The following is an 18903-nucleotide window of genomic DNA, read 5'->3' as shown; positions in this document are numbered from 1 at the left end:
CTATATCTGCTGGAGACGCTCCTCCTAATGCACCCTAATATGCCATTAGCCTTCTTGGCTACAAGGGCACACTGACTCATATCCAGCTTCTCATCCACTATAACCCCCAGGTCCTATTCTGCCAAACTACTGCATAGATAGTTGGTCCCCAGCCTTTAACAGTGCTTGGGATTCTTCTGTTCCAAGTGTAGTACTCTGCAATTGGCCTTGTTGAACCTCATCAGATTTCTTCTGGCTCAATCTTCCAATTTGTCTAGGGTCATCCTAGGTTGCGTGAACTAAAGTTTCAAAACAGGTGGCCCAGAATTCCTAAGACACTAAATAGGAGTTTGTAGTCTAGAGAATTTATCTACATACGCATTAGTTCTTGGCTTCTATACAATTCCCAGTAAAAAATTAAATTTGATGGTAAGGATAATAAGAACCACTCGACTCTTACTATATTTAAAATTCAGAGGCACAGTGGTCCCAGACCAATGCAAGACAGGACTGCTCAGTCCCAGCTCCACTGGGTCCAACAGCCCCTGTTCACAACAGGTCAGGCCACCATGAACAGGGGCTGCTGCCAGAGCAGCCTTGGCCCTCTGCAGGCAGGTTGCTATGCAGCAGCCTCCCCTACCTTTGCTGCCTCTGATAGAGGCAGGGGAGAGAGGGGTGGCTCAACAGAGATGGTGCTGGGGGGGAACTGGCTTTTAAGTTGGCTCCCACCAGCACTGACTCCTATTTCCTTCTTCCTCCTCCTCCCCTGCTGCCTCTCAGAGGCAGCAAGGGGGGCAGGGAAGACAGGGAATCGAGTACTCAACTACTTGCTTACATCCCTATACCAAACTTGATATGGACAAGGTTAGTTTTGACAAAGCTAGATGGGCCAAAAGCGAATCAGTCCTATTGCCATTAAGGTTGAAAATAACAGTGTTTACATAATATTAAATTGGAAAATTGAAGAATTTGTTCCCTCTCCAGCTGAGGCCTTTAGGCATTTCAGGAGAGGCTCTGATTAAGCCTGTATCTGGAGAAATTTCAATGTAAGAATTGAGAAAAGAAAATGAATTTATTTCCAGCACAGTAAAACTAAATACAGCCAAGTAATAATAATATGCATCTCAGAAAATGAAATGCATTCACTTGAATATTAACTTTTCCTTGATACCAAAAAACAAAGTATTTTTATATTGCTCTAACACCTTTCATCCTGGAGGAATTCAGAGCCCTTTGGGAACTGGATCCCTACAGTAATACAGAAAAGCAGGCTACTCTGGAGTGAAGGGTGACAGACAGGTGGACAACAGGCCTAAAGAACAAATACACCAGTGTCAGGAATGGAGAAAAAAGGGGGAGGAACTTCGAGTTAGGGAACTGAGACTATCACAATGAAGAGAGAACATTTACTGTGTTGCAAAATGACTACTGCATTAAACACGTGGATCAAGTATTGATTTCTACATTGTAAGAGCTAATCAATACAGTTTCAGATGTTCAAAAGTAGTGAACTTCATAGAATTTGTTTTACAAAACAAATGAAGAATTGTGTTTCAACTCACCACATCTAACTCAGCTTCCTTTTTAAAAACGGAATATGCCTCTTCATAACCATTAGATCGAAGGTAGTCCGCTATTGCTCGATTTCTAGATGAAGAAAGAAAGACTTAACAGTAAGATATTCTTATTAACCACATTTCTGAACAGTACTGAAAAACAAAATACAGAACATATGAATATAGGTTTTCAAATTGTAACTAACAACTTAAACCTTGTTCTTTATTGTATCAGGCAGCATCCTGCTTTAGCACAACTAAAACCTTCAAACCAGTTTTAAAAGACAACTGGTCATACAAAGTAATCAGGTCGAAACATGACCGGTAAAATAAAAATACTATATAATATGTTCTTTTGAACTCTAGTAAACTTAGTAGGATTAAATAATTCAATATTTAATAGACAAGTTATTACAATAAAGGAAGCTCTTGTTCACTATTTTAATACTCATTATCCATCTAAGGATGAAGTGCAGGCCATAACTACAAAAAGCTACAATTGTTTAAGAGCAGCTTTTGATTTAGCTCAAGTAGATTTTTTGGGAACAATTTTAAGACAAAACCTTAAATCAGTGTGCACACAGGGATTTGCTGGTTTAACTAAGTTGGTTTAAATTAATATCTTAAACAGTGCAATTCTCTCAAATTAACATGACCCAAATTTTAGAACACATTATATTATTCTGTAAAGCTAAGTTTCTTTTCTAATTGGTAAATGTCCTTGCATACATTTCTGCACCAGTGTGTTAGTTAACATCCTGAAGTAGACAAAGTTTCAGACTTTGTTTTTTCTTATAAAGACTGTAAGCAACTTAGCAATAACTAAAGTTTGATCATTACGTACAAGATAATTACAAAAGGAATATATGCCATCAAATACCAGCAATGCCCCTCTGCTATGTATATTGGCCAAACCAGACAGTCTCTGCACCAAAGGATAAATGAACACATCAGATGGTAACACACACAAACCTTAGGACAGGGTTTCCCAATCTATGGGTCAAGACCCAAATATGAGTCGCCATTACATTTCAAAAGGGTGGCCAAATGTCTTCCGAGGTGATGCTCTTAAGGAGCCATTCAAACATTTGAAAAGGTTCCCCACTGGTCAGCTCCCCAGCTGGCTTAGTCTTAAGGAGCCATTCACCTGAAGTGGTACTCAACTTAATTGGTTTAACAACCTTCAGGCAGTTAAACCAATCAATTGAACTGAATACCATTTCAGTGTCTCAGAACAGAGTAAGGCAGGGGTCTCCAAACTTTTTAAGCATGAGATCATTTTAATTTAAGTGTAATCTAGGATCTACCTCAAACCCAAATACCCTGACCCCGCCTCCTTCATGCCCCTTCTCTGAGGCCCTGCCCCTGCTCACTCCATCCTTCCATTCTCCCTCCCTTTCACCAGATGGGCAGAGGTTTGGGGCACAGGTTCTGGTCTTGGACTAAGGGATTTGGAGCGTGAGGGGGCTCTGAACGGAGCCCGGGGCAGGGAGTTGGGATGCAGAAGGTGGTTCGGGGGGGCTCAGGGCTAAGGCAAGGACTTGGAGGTGTAAAGGGGGGGGGGTACATGACTGGGACAGGGGTTCGGAGCTGGCTCCAGCCTGACGTTTGCCACAGGTGGCTCCTGGGTTGTGGTGCAGTGGGGTTAAGGCAGGCTAACCCCTGCCCTGGACCTGAACCACTCAAAAGCAGCCAGCAAACTCCTTCCATCCCAGGCCCTGTTGTCCCCCTCTCCCGTTCTGTGGAGATAGAATACTGGGTGGAAGAATGGGCACCCTGACATCAGCACCCTCCTCTCTCCCCCGTTCTGTACTACAAGCAGGAGGCTCCCGGGTGGCGAGGGGAAGCTCCCAGGCAAAGGGCAGGAGGTGCATAGCAGTGGTGGGAGGGGCAGCTGAAGTACTGGCACTTGATAGCCTCTTAGCCAAAACAGTCAGGCTCCAAGATCAACCAATAGATCCTGATCTACTGGTTGGTGACCACTGGAGTAAGGAAATATCCCTGGACATGGGGGGAAAAGTCAGAATGCTAGGGAACACAGAGAAGCAGTAGTGCCCAGCTCAGGTAGGTGGGGGTGGGGGTGAGGGTGGGAAGCCAGGTGTCCGGGCATCTGGTTGAGAGGTTTCCATCCACCCCAGCCAGGGTTCCCACAGCTGGTGTTGGCTGGCCAGGGCAGAGTCCTGGCCAGCTTGCAGCCACGAGGGCGGGGGGGGGGAGGGGGAGGTTTGGGGATGAGTGTCTTCCCCCACCACAACTTAAATAAATGTTGTGTTATTATTTATGTATTTTCAGTTTTTCTATGAAATAACTACTATGAATATATAAACAGGAGGCAGCACAATTTTACATTCTTGCCTCAGGTGCAAAATTAGCTAGTTACGGCACTGACCCCCCCCCTTTCTCCCCACTCCTGTTTTTTAATTGCCTTGGGTCACCAAGTCTTCCTGAATTGTCAAAATGGGTCCCCATCTGGAAAAGGTTGGGAACTGCTGCTGTAGGGGAACACTTAAACATGCATGGACATTCAGTAATGGATTTGAAAGTAGCCATCTTTCTACAAAAGGATTTACTAAACCAGTAACAAAGAGACATCTGACCTAGAACTCATTTGCAAATTCAACATTATCAATTTAGGACTGAATAAGGATCTCAACTGGCTAACGCATTACAAAGGCAATTTCCCCTTTCTGATTATTCACATCTCCAGAGTAGGGAGGTGAAGGCTGCTTCAGCCCTGTGGGGACCCTCCACAGAAAGGGGCTCCTCCAACACCTTGGCTGCTGCAGCCCCTGCCTGCAACAAGGGATCCACAGGCAGGGCTTCTCTGCCAAGCTGGAGCAGCCCCTGCCTGGAGCAGATGGAGGGGAGGGGAAAGGTGTGTTCCAGCCCAGTGGCAGGTAAGAGGGGTCATTCCAGCCAGGCTCCCCGACTAATCGGTTAACCAGTTAAATATGTTTAACTAGTTAGCCAATTAAACAGGATTTTACATCCCTACTCCAGACTAAATGCTATGAATAACCCACTTCCACTCTGACTTGATTAGTTCATATACACCAGCAACTTCTTCCTTCTATAAATTCCTGCTTCTATAACTTTCACACCAATTCATCTGATGAAGTGGGTTTTACTCTCAAAAGCTCACGTTCTAATAAATCTGTTAGTCTCTAAGGTGCCACAATCTTCCTCATATTTAGAGCCCTACCAAATTCATGGTCCATTTTCATCTATTTCACAGTCGTAGTATTTTGAAAGTAAATATATTTCATGATTTCAGTTATTTAAATCTAAAGTTTTATGGTGGTGTAACTGTAGGGGCCCTAAGTCAAAGAATAAGAATATAGCAGTAGGGATATATTATCGACCACCTGACCAGGACAGTGATCGTGAAATTGAAATGCTAAGGGAGATTAGAGAGGCTACCAAAATAAAAAAAACTATAATAATGGGGGATTTCAATTATCCCCATATTGACTGGGTACGTCGTCACCTCAGGAAGAGATGCAGAAATAAAATTTCTGCATGGCTTAAATGACTGCTTCTTGGAGCAGCTGGTACAGGAACCCACAAGGGGAGAGGCGATTCTCGATTTAGTCCTGAGTGGAGCGCAGGATCAGGTCCAGGAGGTAACTATCACAGGGCCACTTGGGAATAGTGACCATAATATAACAACATTTAACATTCCTGTGGTGGGAAGAACACTTCAGTAGTCCAGCACTCTTGCATTTAATTTCAAAAAGGGAAATTACACAAAAATGAGGAAGTTAGTTAAACAGAAATTAAAAGGCACAGTGACAAGAGCCGAAACCCTGCAAGCTGCATGGAAACTTTTTAAAGACACCATAATAGAGGCCCAACTTAAATGTATACCCCAAATTAAAAAAAACATAGGAAGAGACCTAAAAAAGAGTCACCGAGGCTTAACCATCATGTAAAAGAAGCAGTGAGGGACAAACAGGCAACTTTCAAGAAATGGAAGTCCAATCCCAGTGAGATAAATAGAAAGGAACATAAACACTGTCAAATTAAGTGTAAAACTGTAGTAAGAAAAGCAAAAAAAAAAAAAAAAAAAAAAGATTGAGGAACAGCTAGCCAAAAACTCAAAAAACAATAGCAAAATGTTTAAGTACATTAGAGGCAGGAAGCCTGCTAAAAAACCAGTGGGTCCCCTAGACATTCGAGATACAAAAGGAACAATCAAGGACGATAAAGCCATTGCAGAGAAGCTAAATGATTTCTTTGCATCAGTCTTCATGGCTGAGGATGTTAGGGAAATTCCCAAACCTGCACTGTCCTTTGTGGGAGATGAATCTGAGGAACTGTCCTGGATTGAAGTGTCTTTAGAGGAGGTTTTGGAACAAATAGAAAAACTTAACATGAACAAATCACCGGGACCGGATGGCATTCAACCCAGGGTTCTAAAAGGACTCAAATGGGAAACTGCAGAACTGTTAACTGTAGTTTGTAATCTATCCCTTAAATCAGCTTCCATACCTACTGACCGGAAGATAGCTAACGTGACACCAATATTTGAAAAGGGCTCCAGAGGTGATCCCGGCAATTACAGACTGGTAAATCTAATGTCGGTACCAGGCAAATTAGTCGAAACAATAGTTAAGAATAAAATTGTTAGGCACATAGAAGAACATAATTTGTTGGGCAAAAGTCAACATGGTTTCTGTAAAGGGAAATCATGTCTTACTAATCTATTAGAGTTCTTTGAAGGGGTTAACAAACGTGCGGACAAGGGGGATCCAGTAGATATAGTATACTTCGATTTTCAGAAAGCCTTTGACAAGGTCCCTCACCAAAGGCTCTTGTGTAAAATACATGGCCATGGGATAAGAGGGAAGGTCCTTTCATGGATTGAAAACTGGTTAAAAGACAGGAAACAAAGGGTAGGAATAAATGGTAAATTTTTAGAATGGAGAGGGGTAACTAGTGGTGTCCCCCAAGGGTCAGTCCTAGGACCAATCCTATTCAACTTATTCATAAATGATCTAGAGAAAGGGGCAAGCAGCGAGGTAGTAAAGTTTGCGGATGACACTAAACTGTTTAAGATAAGACAGAAGCAGATTGTGAAGAACTTAAAGATCTAACAAAACTGAGTGATTGAGCAACAAAATAGCAAATGAAGATAATGTGGATAAGTGTAAAGTAATGCACGCTGGAAAAAATAACCCCAACTATACATATAATATGATGGGGGCTAATTTGGCTATGACAAATCAGGAAAGAGATCTTGGAGTTATCGTGGATAGTTCTCTGAAAACATCCACACAGTGTGCTGTGGCATTCTAAAAGGAAAATAGAATGTTAGGAATTAAGAAACGGATAGAAAATAAAAAAGAGACAGAATATCTTACTGCCCCTGTATAAAACTATGGTATGCCCACATCTTGAGTACTGTGTACAGATGTGGTCTCCTCACCTCAAAAAAGATATGTTGGCCTTAGAAAGGATTCAGAAAAGGGCAAATAAAATGATCAGGGGTTTGGAACAGGTCCCATATGAGGAGAGGCAAAAGTGACTGGGACTTTTCAGTTTAGAAAAGAGGAGACTGAGGGGGGATATGATAGAGGTATATAAAATCATGAGTGGTGTGAGAGGGTGAATAAAGAAAAGTTATTCATTAGTTCCCATAATATAAGGACTAGAGGACACCAAATTAAGTTAATGGGTAGCAGGTTTAAAACTAATAAACCAAAGTTCTTCTTCACACAGCGCATAGTCAGCCTGTGGAACTCCTTGCCAGAGGAGGCTGTGAAGGCTAGAATTATAACAGAGTTTAAAGAGAAGCTGAATAAATTCGTGGAGGTTAGGTCCATAAAAGGCTATTAGCCAGGGGGTAGGAATGGTGTCCCTGGCCTCTGTTTGTCAAAGGCTAGAGAAGGATGGCAGGAGAGAGATCGCTTGATCATTGTCTTCAGTACACCCCTCTGGGGCTCCTGGTGCTGGCCACTGTCGGCAGACAGGATACTGGGCTTTGGTCCTTTGGTCTGACCCAGTACGGCCATTCTTATGTTCTCATGGGAATTGCGTGGGAGGTCACGAGGTTATTTGTAGAGGAAGTTGCAATTTTGCTACCCTTAATTCTGCTTTCCTTCAGAGGTAACCAGCAGCATCTCCAGCTCTCCAAGAGCCCAGCCGCTGCCAGTAGCAGTGCAGAAGTAAGAGTGACATGGCAGGATATTGCCACCCTCGATTCAGCACTGCTGCCTGCAGAAGTGGGCCCTCAGCAGTCACCAATGCCCGATAATCCAGCTCTGCCGGCAGCAGCGCTGAGGTAACTGTGGCAATACTGTGACGTCTCTAAAACAACCTTGCAATGTCCCTGTAACTCCTTTTAGGGCTCGGTCCCCAATTTGAGAAACTCTGGTCTCCTCTGTGAAATATGTATGCTATAGGCTAAAAGCATACAAAAGACCAGATTTCACAATGTGGTGATCCATGACATTTTTCATGGCCATACATTTTGTGAATGACTGTATTCATATTATTTCCGATATTGTGAGTTTTGTAGAAGACAAGTTTGTCAGGAGTCAAATCACCAAGTCAAAAGGGCAGCTCCTACAAGTGGTTTCATGTAGTTCACGGGTGTTGATTTTAGTTGGTCAACCAGAGCTAGCCTCGTAAAGAGAATTCAACAGTAAGTACTCTGCATCTGTTACAGAATCTCATTCCAGTCCATCGAAAGCAATGAAAATTACCACTGAGGCTGAAGCCATCCTAAAATGTGCTTACTTTGTCCTTCAAAGAGTCTCTGAATCACACACTGTACCTGCTACAGTAGCCCATAATTGCAAAATGAAAAATTTAAACTAGAAGGTATTAAAGCCCAGTGCAGGGATGGGCAATAATTTTTAATGGGGGGCACTTTAAGATTTTGGAAAGTGGTCAAGGGCCGCAATTTTCTATGAAGAGCCCACAACATGTAACTGCTGAGATTTCAAGCAGTTACACAGTTACCTATTTAACTGACTTAACGTCTCTACTTCCTACCACTACTTGCCAAAGCAGTAGTAGTAGTACAGGGTCAGAGACGAACCTGACAATTCTATGGCTAATCCAAAATAAATATGAAGAGGTTCTTTTTAAAATCTACAGATCCTAAAACCTGTCATCGGAATCTTTTCATACAGAAAAGAATTACGTTCAAACTAAAAGTAGGTCATAGCTTGACCTGAAGGCCTAGAACAGCATACTGCGTTATAGCTTACTAGAGACACTACATTGTGCAGAGTCCATCCAAACTAAAAAACATTCACATGCATGGGACAACAGTGGAAGTTTTACTCCTTTCAAATAGCACTACTTTACAAAATTACTGATTTGAGGAGAATAATTAAAAAACAGAATGAATAGTTTTCCAAATATTCTTGCTAAACTGCCAGCACTACTACAGAACTCAATTTCATATTACCAGATAACTAGGCCGTGTTTTGGGATCAAACAACAACACTTGAAAAATCCTGAAGAAAAATTACGTGGAACTTTTACTTGAGAATAAATCTTGCACTTTCAAAACTGTACTGGCTTCAATGCTGAATATTGGAAACCTAGTATTCAAAATAGGGATGTCGATGTGTAGTTGACTATATGATTAACCGATAAGCCTAGGCTTACCGGTTAATCTTGGTGACTAAACGCATGGCCCCTCCCTTGTTGTCTTTATCTGTGGCAGCGGGGGTGGGGGCCGGTGGTGTGGAGCTGGTGCTGGGGGGAGCCAGCTTAAAAGCCAGTCGTCTCCCCTCCCTCCCCAAGCACTGGTTCTCTGGTGCTGCCTGCTCCCTTCTACGCCGTTGCCCCTTTCAGAAGGCTGCAATGAAACAGACTGTCTGCAGCGGGCCTGAGCTCTCTGTGGACAAAGGCTGCTCTGCTTCCCATGGACCACCCCTGGACAGGAGCTGCTGCCGGACCAGCCTCTGTTCATGGCGGGCCCAGGCTCACTGCGGACAGAGGCTGCTCCATAGAAGGCTTGGACCTCCCCACCTGCATATAGGGGCGGCTCCCAGTCCAGGCTGCTGTAGACAGAGGTTGCTTCGCAGCAGTCTCCCCTCCATCCCCATAGCACCCTCTGTCTGTGGAGAGCTCAGACCCTCCCAAAGACAGGCGCTGTTGCCACCCCTGTACTGCGTCTGTATCAGAGGCAGCAGCACAGGTTGCAGGCAGCCAGTCTGCGCAGGGAGCTTGTGTACTAGACTATTCAATTACCTGATAGCTAACATCCCTAATCCAAAAACCAAGCAAATACACTTCTGAAGACACAAATGAAAAAAGTGTCCCGTAATAAGGTGTCAACTTGAACATGTATGAACATAACTAAGCAGTCCTTTAACGTTAAGAGTTGAATGGTTAAAACTTCACACAACTATTTCAGCAGTTCACATGGTAAGAAGACCAGCACTGACCGAATGAAGATAGTCACTGTTTCTGTGAAGGTTAACCCTTCTTTTGACCTGTGTTTATATACAGGCTCATGACTCTCCATTAAGACAAGTTAGTGACAGCATTAATATGGTCTCATTTAGCCCAATAGAGAATCTGTTATAGTATGATGAATGCTATAGTATGTTATACTCAATGAACGGGGAATGCAATGTGCTGCTTTTCACAATGTGCATCACTAAGTACCAAACAGTAGCAAATTCAATTCATATTGGTTATAGAATAATCTTTGTTTGTAACTAAGTTTTCCTATCATTATGCTATCTACCAATATTTATTCTTCACGAGTCTAAAAAATTGGAGGACTGCGCTTGAGAAGTAAAAAGTCTTTACAAAATCTTTCAAAGTATGATAGTAATTCCTCCAGCTGTATTAAATAACTTTCAACAAACAATTCACATCACTAAGTCTTCTTTAACACATGGATAATACTTTATTTCAATGTGCTATTTAAGCATTAAATAGTCTTTCCTTAAGTGAAGCAGCAACATCCAAAAAGACAAGTGCTTAAAGACCTGTGCAAATACCAATTTTGTATCTGCATCTGCAAAAATTATCAGCAGATAACCACATCCACAAATGCCCACAGATATCCGCGAATTTGCATGGTTCTAAACACAAAGTGTTTATATGCATCTGTATCTGCAAAAATGAACCGTGGATATCAGCATCCACATCTGCCGAAGCAGATACCTATGGATATAAAGTGAATATCCATGGATTTGCAGGGCTCTACAAATGTTGCTTCACCCCTCACACCTAGTAACAGGCCTACACAAGATTCTTCCAAAAAACCAGAGTACCCAAAATACTTACAAAATTTCCATCTAAAATGTCACCATAGAAACAAGCTTTTTAAAAGGCATCAGTGGGATCCTCTCTTTCCTGCTCTTACACATTTATCCATAACACAATAAGGCACATATCAATTTTTTATTTTTTTTTTTTGTAACTGACTTTTTTATAAACTACTGAGCTGTTAAGATTCCTCCAAGTTACTCCCCATCTTCTACCCCATTGTAGTAAAAAAGCAGACCATGGGCCAAATCCAGACCACCAGCTACTTTTGAACAGATACCAAGATTTACATAATTATTTTCCTTAGTTTGGACCTTGACACCCCCCCCCCAAAATCTTTCCCTGCTCATTCTTTGGTATCCTTCATCAAATTCCCATCTTCCAGTCACACATTCCTGTTAGAGATTCATTCTAGATATCAATCCACAGTCCATTTTCAGAGAGACCTGTCAACCCCATTCCAATACTTCCTATTCCCCATATGAAGAATGTATGGATCTCTGACCTCTCTATCACCTTCTCAGGCAATCCCTCATCTAAAAGGAGCCCCAAGTGCCTTGTCAATTCCTAATTATCCACTCAGACTGTCTCCTTATCCTTCCTGTTCATGTATTGTTCCTTCAAGTTCTGGCTTCTAGCAACTAATTCTAATAGTGCTCTAAATACTATAACCCTTCATAAAAAATAAAAAAAAAAATCGATGAGTTCACATTCCATTTTATTGCATGAGGGTTTTACCTCACTTAAAGTTACTTTAGTACAACTGAATAGGAAAAATAGCATTCACATGCCATTTCATTTTTATATTTAGAAAATGTATTGACACTGAAGAGATAGCTATGAAGGTGAAGCTGAAGCAGAGAAGTGAAGTGGCTTGCCCAACACTGGACAGTAAGACACCAAAAGAATCAGAAAAAAGAATGAAAACAGATGGAGAGTCAGGAACCAAGCATTTTTAAGCCAGGCATTTTTTAAATTTTATTTTTAACAAGCCAAATTCCTCTAACTTTTCCTTTTCCCTTTTAATAATAAGGGGATAGCTGTTGCATTCATGAGCCATTCATAAAAAACAATGAGCACCTTCAGATAGTTTTAACCAGGAAAACTCATCTGATTAAGTGGGTTTTAGCCATGAAAGCTTATTGCCTAATAAATCTATTAGTCTTTAAGGTGCCACAGGACTCCTCTTTTTGCAGATGCAGACTAACATGGATACCCCTCTGAGACTATGAGCCATCTGAGCACTTCAGACTATTGTCCATCAACAATTGGGGTATTGTGCTAAACTAAACCAAATCAACTCCTGTATGGAGCCACCATTTAAAACATCCCATTGTAGTATACTGCAAAAACATACATGCAGAAGTAATATGCTTAGGAGACCATTCATATTTTATCAAGTGACAACTGCCTATCCCCCAAATTGAACTTTTTAAGTAGAGCTTTCATTTTAGGAAAGGACACAGGGAAGCAGAAGTAAGCTTCTCAAGTGCTCCCCTAGTCACGTGCTCCTGGCCCAACAGGAACTATGTTGACTGTATCCATACCAGGCCAGGATGGTGGTAGATTGGCAGGAGACCAGCATCTGCCCAAGACACCACCTTCTTTCCCTTTAATTCCACCCCATTAAAACAAAGAACTTAGAGAGACTGATGAACTCAATTTTGTATCAAATTCTTCATAACTAACTCTCCTTCTCTGTCATTGATGGGGACAAAGCAGTATTTCTCAAAGTGGGACCTTGTGTGTACTTGCTAGGCACCACAAACAGAATACAGAGTGAATATTTTAAAGCTCTGACTTCCATATTTTATTCCTATGAACTGTGAACAGATTACATTTAGGGATGTCAATGTGTAGTTAATTATGATTAATCTTGTTGACTACACACATTCCTTCCCCCACCCCCGGTTGCTACCTTAATGTTTAACTGGTGGCTCAGCTGGGTCAGTGCAGCCTACCCCACGTTGCGGGGGGGAGGGAAGGAGGAGGGGGAAGGAGACTCCAGGCCAGCCAAAGCAATCCACCTGTGCCCTCATCTAAGCAGTTAACTGGTTAAACAGGATTTTACATCCCTAGTTTCAGCCTCATACTATAACTGTCTAATTGTTTTAAAAGAGTCTTTCGAATAATTTGTTACATTTTCCCCTCTTCCAGTCACCCTCTAGTCTACAACTCCTGACTCCTATCTCAAACTTCCAAGTTTATACTAGCAAAAAACTTGGAGATATAATCAAAAGGGCCATTTCATGAAGTCAAACTGGAAGAGAAAAACCATGTCTCTTTGGGAGTCTTATGAAATAAGAATGAAATGTAAGCAATTACTACTTTTGCTATTTTAAGTACTGGAAAAAAATACATACAATTCATCTCGTTGCCTCTGTGACAGCACCATTGTGGCTGTGGTGTCAGGTTAACGTGATTCAACTGTAGCTACCTCCTCAAGGTTAAAAACCCTGTGAATCCTAGATCCACAATTCTGTCTGCCACAGAGCTGGTTCAGCCAAAAGGAAAAGGTTTCTCCCAACGTGAAATCCAATGGGAAATCTGGAGGCATTCAACAGGGAAGGTTCATTCCACCTAGAAGGGGGGAGAAAAACAACACATTTTACTTTTTCAAAAGTTTATGCATTCATTTGAAACCATTTTTGAAGTTACATGAACATCTACGTTCCCAAGTTGGAACAGTTACCGGAAGAAACTTTTCCATTTTTGTTATGTGTGCTAACCCCTGCATTCTTCCCATGTTAATTTTTCTAGTTTACACCCTTGCAAGTTTTCTCCACCTACAAGAGAGATCCAGACAGGCTACAGCAGTCTCCTTCAACCTTTAGTTGCTTTCCTCACTGCAGTCTCCATGACTCTAGTGATGTGCATTTTCACACTACATTGTGAGGTGAATATTTCCAATGATTAGCCCATTTTAGTTTGCAAAACCTGGCACAGAGGAGCACTAAGGATCTGAACTATTTTTGTACTGACAGTTTCTCCCAAATTCAAGGGTAGCAAAAAGCACTCTTTCCAACCTTAGTGTACAAAACTGCCAAGGGAGGTTGGGACAGTGGTTTTTGTAACATAACCTTCCACTAAGAACTAGATCCCCATCAGATGATCCCAACTATTTTCAATCACTACAGACACAGGCAAGAGGTAAACAGTGACCCAGAAATAGAAAGCTACTATTAACCAACCAGAATTATCAGTTCCTGTCAACACTATTGATTTAACTGTTTGTATTCATGCTCTGGTGAAAGTTTACCGTACATCACATTGGTTCTCCTTGACTTGTCTCTGCAGTTCTTTCAATCCAAGTCCTTTCAGTAGTCCTTGGCTTGAACTGAGTTAGACTCAAAAATGTGCACACTGTAGTTAAATAGTATTCAGCCAAGTGGCATTAATACCAGCTTGTTGAATTCTGAGATGTGCAAAAAATTGTCTTTGGAATTTCACAATAACTACTCTGAGAACGGTTATCCAGCCATTTATGCACCCATCTTATAGTAGCCCCATCTAAGTTGTATTTGCCTAGTTCATTGATAAGAAGATCATGCAAGACCATATCAAATGCCTTACTAAAGTCTAGGTATACCACGTCCACTGCTTCTCCCTTATTCATAAGACTCGTTATCCTATCAAAGAAAGCTATCAGATTGGTTTGACATGATTTGTTCTTTATAAATCCATGCTGGATGTTACCTATCATCTTATCTTCCAGGTGCTTGCAGATGAATTCCTTAATTACATGCTCCATTATCTTTCCTGGCACAGAAGTTAACTGACTGGTCTGTAGTAGGGTTGTCAGTTAACGTGTATTAACGCCTGCAATTAACGCATTAATTTTTTTCATGTGTCAATTGAAGGTGTTTCCACAGCGCTGCCCCGGCTGCATTTCAAGGGGGCAGTGCTGCCCTGAGCCCAGTCTCAGCTGAGGACGCCAGCTACCCCAGGCTCTGCATTGCGCTGCCCCTTTGAAACGCTGTGGTGGCGTTTCAAAGGGGCAGTGCCGCACAGCTGATCCAAGCTCCCACGCTGCTGCCGCTTTGAAATGCCATGGCAGTGTTTCCAAGGGGAAGCACTTCACCAAGCCCGTGGTAAGCTAGAGTCTTATTGTTTAACACCATGATTAAATGCCATTAATTTTTTTTTGCATGATTAATCACAATTATTTTTTTTAATCACTTGACAACCCTCGTCTGCAGTTTCCTGAGTTGTTCTTATTTCCCTTTTTATAGATGGGAACTATATTTGCCCTTTTCCAGACTTCTGGAATCTCACCTGTCTTCCATGATTTTTCAAAAATGATAGTTAAAGGCTCCGATACCTCCTCTATCAGCTCCTTGAGTATTCTCGGATGCATTTCATCAGACCCTGGTGACTTGCTGACATCTACATTTTCTAAGTGATTTTTAACTTGGTCTTCAAATTTGATCTTCAAAACATACCCCATTCCCATTAGCGTTCACTATGTTAGGCATTCCTTCATCATCAAACTTCTTGGTAAAGACCAAAACAAAGAAGTCATTAAGCACCTCTGTCATTTCCAAGTTTCCTCTTACTGTTTCTCCCTCCTCACCAAGCAATGAGCCTACCCTGTCCTTGGTCTTCCTCTTGCGTCTAATATATTTATAGAAAGTCTTCTTGTTTTCCTTTGTCTGTAGCTAGTTTGAGCTCGTTTTGTGCCTTTGCCTTTCTAATCTTGCTCCTGCATACCTGTACTGTTTGCTTATAGTCATCCTTTGTAATTTGTCCTACTTTCCACTTTATATGACTTTTTTATGTTTAGATCATGCAAAATCTCCTGGTTAAGCCAAGGCAGTCATTCGCCATACTTTCTATCTTTCCTCCACAGTGGAATAGTTTTCTTTTGGGCCATTAATAATGTCCCTTTGAAAAACTGCCAACTCTCTTCAGTTGTTTTTCCTTAGTCTTGCTTCCCATGGGACCTTACCTACCAGCTCTGAGTGTACTAAAATCTAACTTCTTGAAATCTACTGTTTCCATAAGATACCTTATGGAAATTGAAATGTGTCCCTCTTTCCCAATTACTAAGATCATGCTCACGAACAGGATCTTCTAAAATTCACCTGTTTATTCCCTGTCTGAATGCAATCCAGTTAACTATCAGAGGGGTAGCCGTGTTAGTCTGTAAGGTGCCACAGGCCTTTGCGACTCTTTTGCAGATTCAGACTAACAGATTTATTGGAACGTAAGCTTTCATGGGCAAAGACCTACTTCGTCAGATGCATGCATCTGACAAAGTGGGTGTTTGCCTATGAAAGCTTATGCTCCAATAAATCTGCTAATCCAGTGAGTGTCAACTGTTTACTCAGTTATTTTACAAACAGGATATTAAACTACAATAGACTAGAGCACTGGTCTCCAACCTTTTAACATCCAAGATCACTTTTTAAATGTCATGGCAAGCCAAGATCTACCCTATGCCTTCCCTAAGACACCACCCTTTCCTTGAGGCCCCACCCTCTCCATTATTTGCTGTCCCCAGCCCTTAATCACTCTCACTGGGCTGAGACAGGAGGTGCAGGTTCTGGGGTAGGAATGAAGGATTTGGGTGTGGGAAAGCGTGAGAGGTACAAGCTCTGGGAGGGAATTAGTATGCAGGAGGCAGCAGAGAGGGGGATGCTGGCTCCAGGCTGGAGAGTGTTGGGGTGCTGAGCAAGGCGTTTGGGGACGTGAGGGGCTCAGGGCAGGGGGTTCAGGTGTATAATGGGCTGAGGGTTGGGGGGAGGTGCAGGAGCATTATGATGCTGCGGCCAGATGGGGGTTTGGCCCCCAATTGGGAGCTTGTTGACCAGGCTTGATTTTTAAATAAAATATTAGGTCAACACAAAATATTTCAGCATTATCTTTATTTATGGGAGGGGTGGGAAACTTTTTGTGTTGGGGGCCACTGACCCACAGAAAAAAAAAAAAATCAATCGGGGACCACAAAAGTGAGAAGCAAAAAACTAAACCCTCTTTAAAAACAAAAAAAAACAAAAAAACACACACACACACACACACACACAACACTCACTGATGTGGCCCCAACTGAGACACCACACTCCCCTGACACTCCAGCCCCATTTGGGGGGGGGGGGGGGGGGGAGTTGGTAAATAGGACTGAGGTTCAAGGCCTCAGGCCAGAGTAACTCTGAGGTTCCAGGGTGAGTGGACATTGTAGGCCTTCCAGGCTCTGGGGTAGGGCCAAAAATGAGGGATCCAGTGTGTGGGACAGGGCTGACAGAGTGGGATGGGGGTGCAGAATCTGGAGGTACGTGTTTGGCCAGGAGGGAGGGGGCAGAAACAGGGTGCTGACTGATGGGTGTCTGGTCATGGGGAGGAGGTGGGAGCAGAGTGTGGATGGATGTCTGGCCAGAGGAGAGGGGGCAGAGGCAGCTTGGCCAGTACCTGGGGATCTCCAGGGACGAGTCTCTCTCGGGAAGGATCTGCAGGCAGCTCTGGAAGAAGTGCACATGTGGCTTTAAGAAATCCAGCTGCTACAGATCTTCCACTGCCGTCTTAACACACACACACACACACACACACACACACACACACACACACACACACGAAGGAAGGGAAAACAAGAAAGCACACACGCTGCTATGGGATGGGGAGGAACAGCAAGCACACACTTCTTACGAAGCTGGATCCGTCATGGAGCCGTGGGACTTCTCTCCCTCTCCCCCTCCCCCCGCCCAAACTGTAGGTGGGAGGGACCAAAGGGATCAACGGGCAGTGCCTCCTGGACTAGATTGGTTGGTGACTACTGGACTAGAGGGAGAGAATCGCTTTTCATGCAAATGTATGTTGTTCTTCATCTATAAACAAGCATGATTTTTTCTAAACAGTTATCCATTAAGTATTAGCTGCTATTTAAATATTAAATAAAACAGACAGCCTTAGCCACTCATGGAGTTGTGTATGCTACAGGATATTTTAGTTTCAAACCTGATTAAATAAATGATTGACCTCATATTGATGACCCTACATGCAAAGTTGTATGTGCGGAAATCCAACTTATTAACAGACCTACATTATGAGGTTGCACATGCTTCCAACAGGTTTTCCATAGTTTAGATAGCATAATTATAAACAGTTAAATGGTGTTAACCAGTTCAACCTTCCAGGTCCTGATGCAGTTCAACACCCCATAAGGGTTAACAAATCCAGTCCTTTACTTCTAGTACAAGCAGCTGAAGCAGTGGACTAGCTATCAAGAATTGCTAAGAATTTTCCCTGCATATACATGAATAGTTGTAAGTCTGTGAGAAGATCAGTATGGTCATACACTGCTGGCATGGCTTAAAATTAGGGCGGTAAAGCAATTAATTGCATTGTTAAACAATACTATTTAAATATTTTTGAATGTTTACACATTTTCAACACAGAATAAGTGATCAGTGCTCACTTTATATTTTTTATTACAAATATTTGTACTGTAAAATAGTATTTTTCAGTTCACCTAGTGCAAGTACTGTAGTACAAACTGTATCAAAGTTGAACTTACAAGTGTAGAATTCTGTACAAAAAATAACTGCATTCAAAAAACAGAATGTAAAACTCTAGAGCCTACATGTCCACTCAGTCCTACTTCTGTTCAGCTAATTTTAAGACCAACAAGTTAATTTACATTTATGAGAGATACTGCTGCCTGCTTCTTTACAATGTCACATGAAACTGAGAGCAGGTGTTTGCATGGCGCTTCAGCCGGCATTGCAAGATATGTACCTGCCAAATGCACTGAAGATTCACATATCCTTTCACACTTCTACCACCATTCCAGAGGGCACACGTCCTTTTTGATGGGTTCTGCTGAACAATTCAAAGCAGAGAGGACTGACATGTTCATCATCATATGAGTAAGATGCTACCAGCAGTAGAGTGAATCTTTTTTGGTGGTTCAAGTTCTCTAGTTTCTGCATCAAAGTGCTACTTTTTAAGACTTCCAAAAGCATGCTCCACACTTCGTCCCCCTCAGATTTTGGACAGCACTTCAGAGTCTTAAGCCTTTGGTCAAATGCTGTAGCTATTTTTAGAAGCCTCACATTAGAACCTTCTCTTTTGTCAAATCTGCTGTGAAAATGTTGTTTAAAAGAAGATGCGCTGAGTAATCACCCAAGAC

General features: G+C 42.2%; 1 protein-coding gene across 2 annotated transcripts in view; it reads right to left on the bottom strand.

The window, feature by feature from the left end:
* The window catches only part of PAFAH1B1 (platelet activating factor acetylhydrolase 1b regulatory subunit 1), a 72165-nt gene that overhangs the window by 26124 nt on the left and 27138 nt on the right, over window positions 1-18903 (bottom strand). For both annotated transcript variants that reach the window (XM_075904873.1, XM_075904874.1), the window contains exons 2-3: window positions 13142-13358; window positions 1542-1626 (exon numbers count right to left, since the gene is read on the bottom strand). In XM_075904873.1, coding sequence (XP_075760988.1) covers window positions 1542-1626; window positions 13142-13173 — 117 coding nt within the window. In that variant the 5' untranslated portion in view covers window positions 13174-13358. The remainder of the gene's footprint in view (window positions 1-1541; window positions 1627-13141; window positions 13359-18903) is intronic.

This window comes from Pelodiscus sinensis, chromosome 21 (genome assembly GCF_049634645.1).
Source record: "Pelodiscus sinensis isolate JC-2024 chromosome 21, ASM4963464v1, whole genome shotgun sequence".
Taxonomy (NCBI): Eukaryota; Metazoa; Chordata; order Testudines; family Trionychidae; genus Pelodiscus; species Pelodiscus sinensis.
This window is presented reverse-complemented; position numbering and strand designations above follow the sequence as displayed.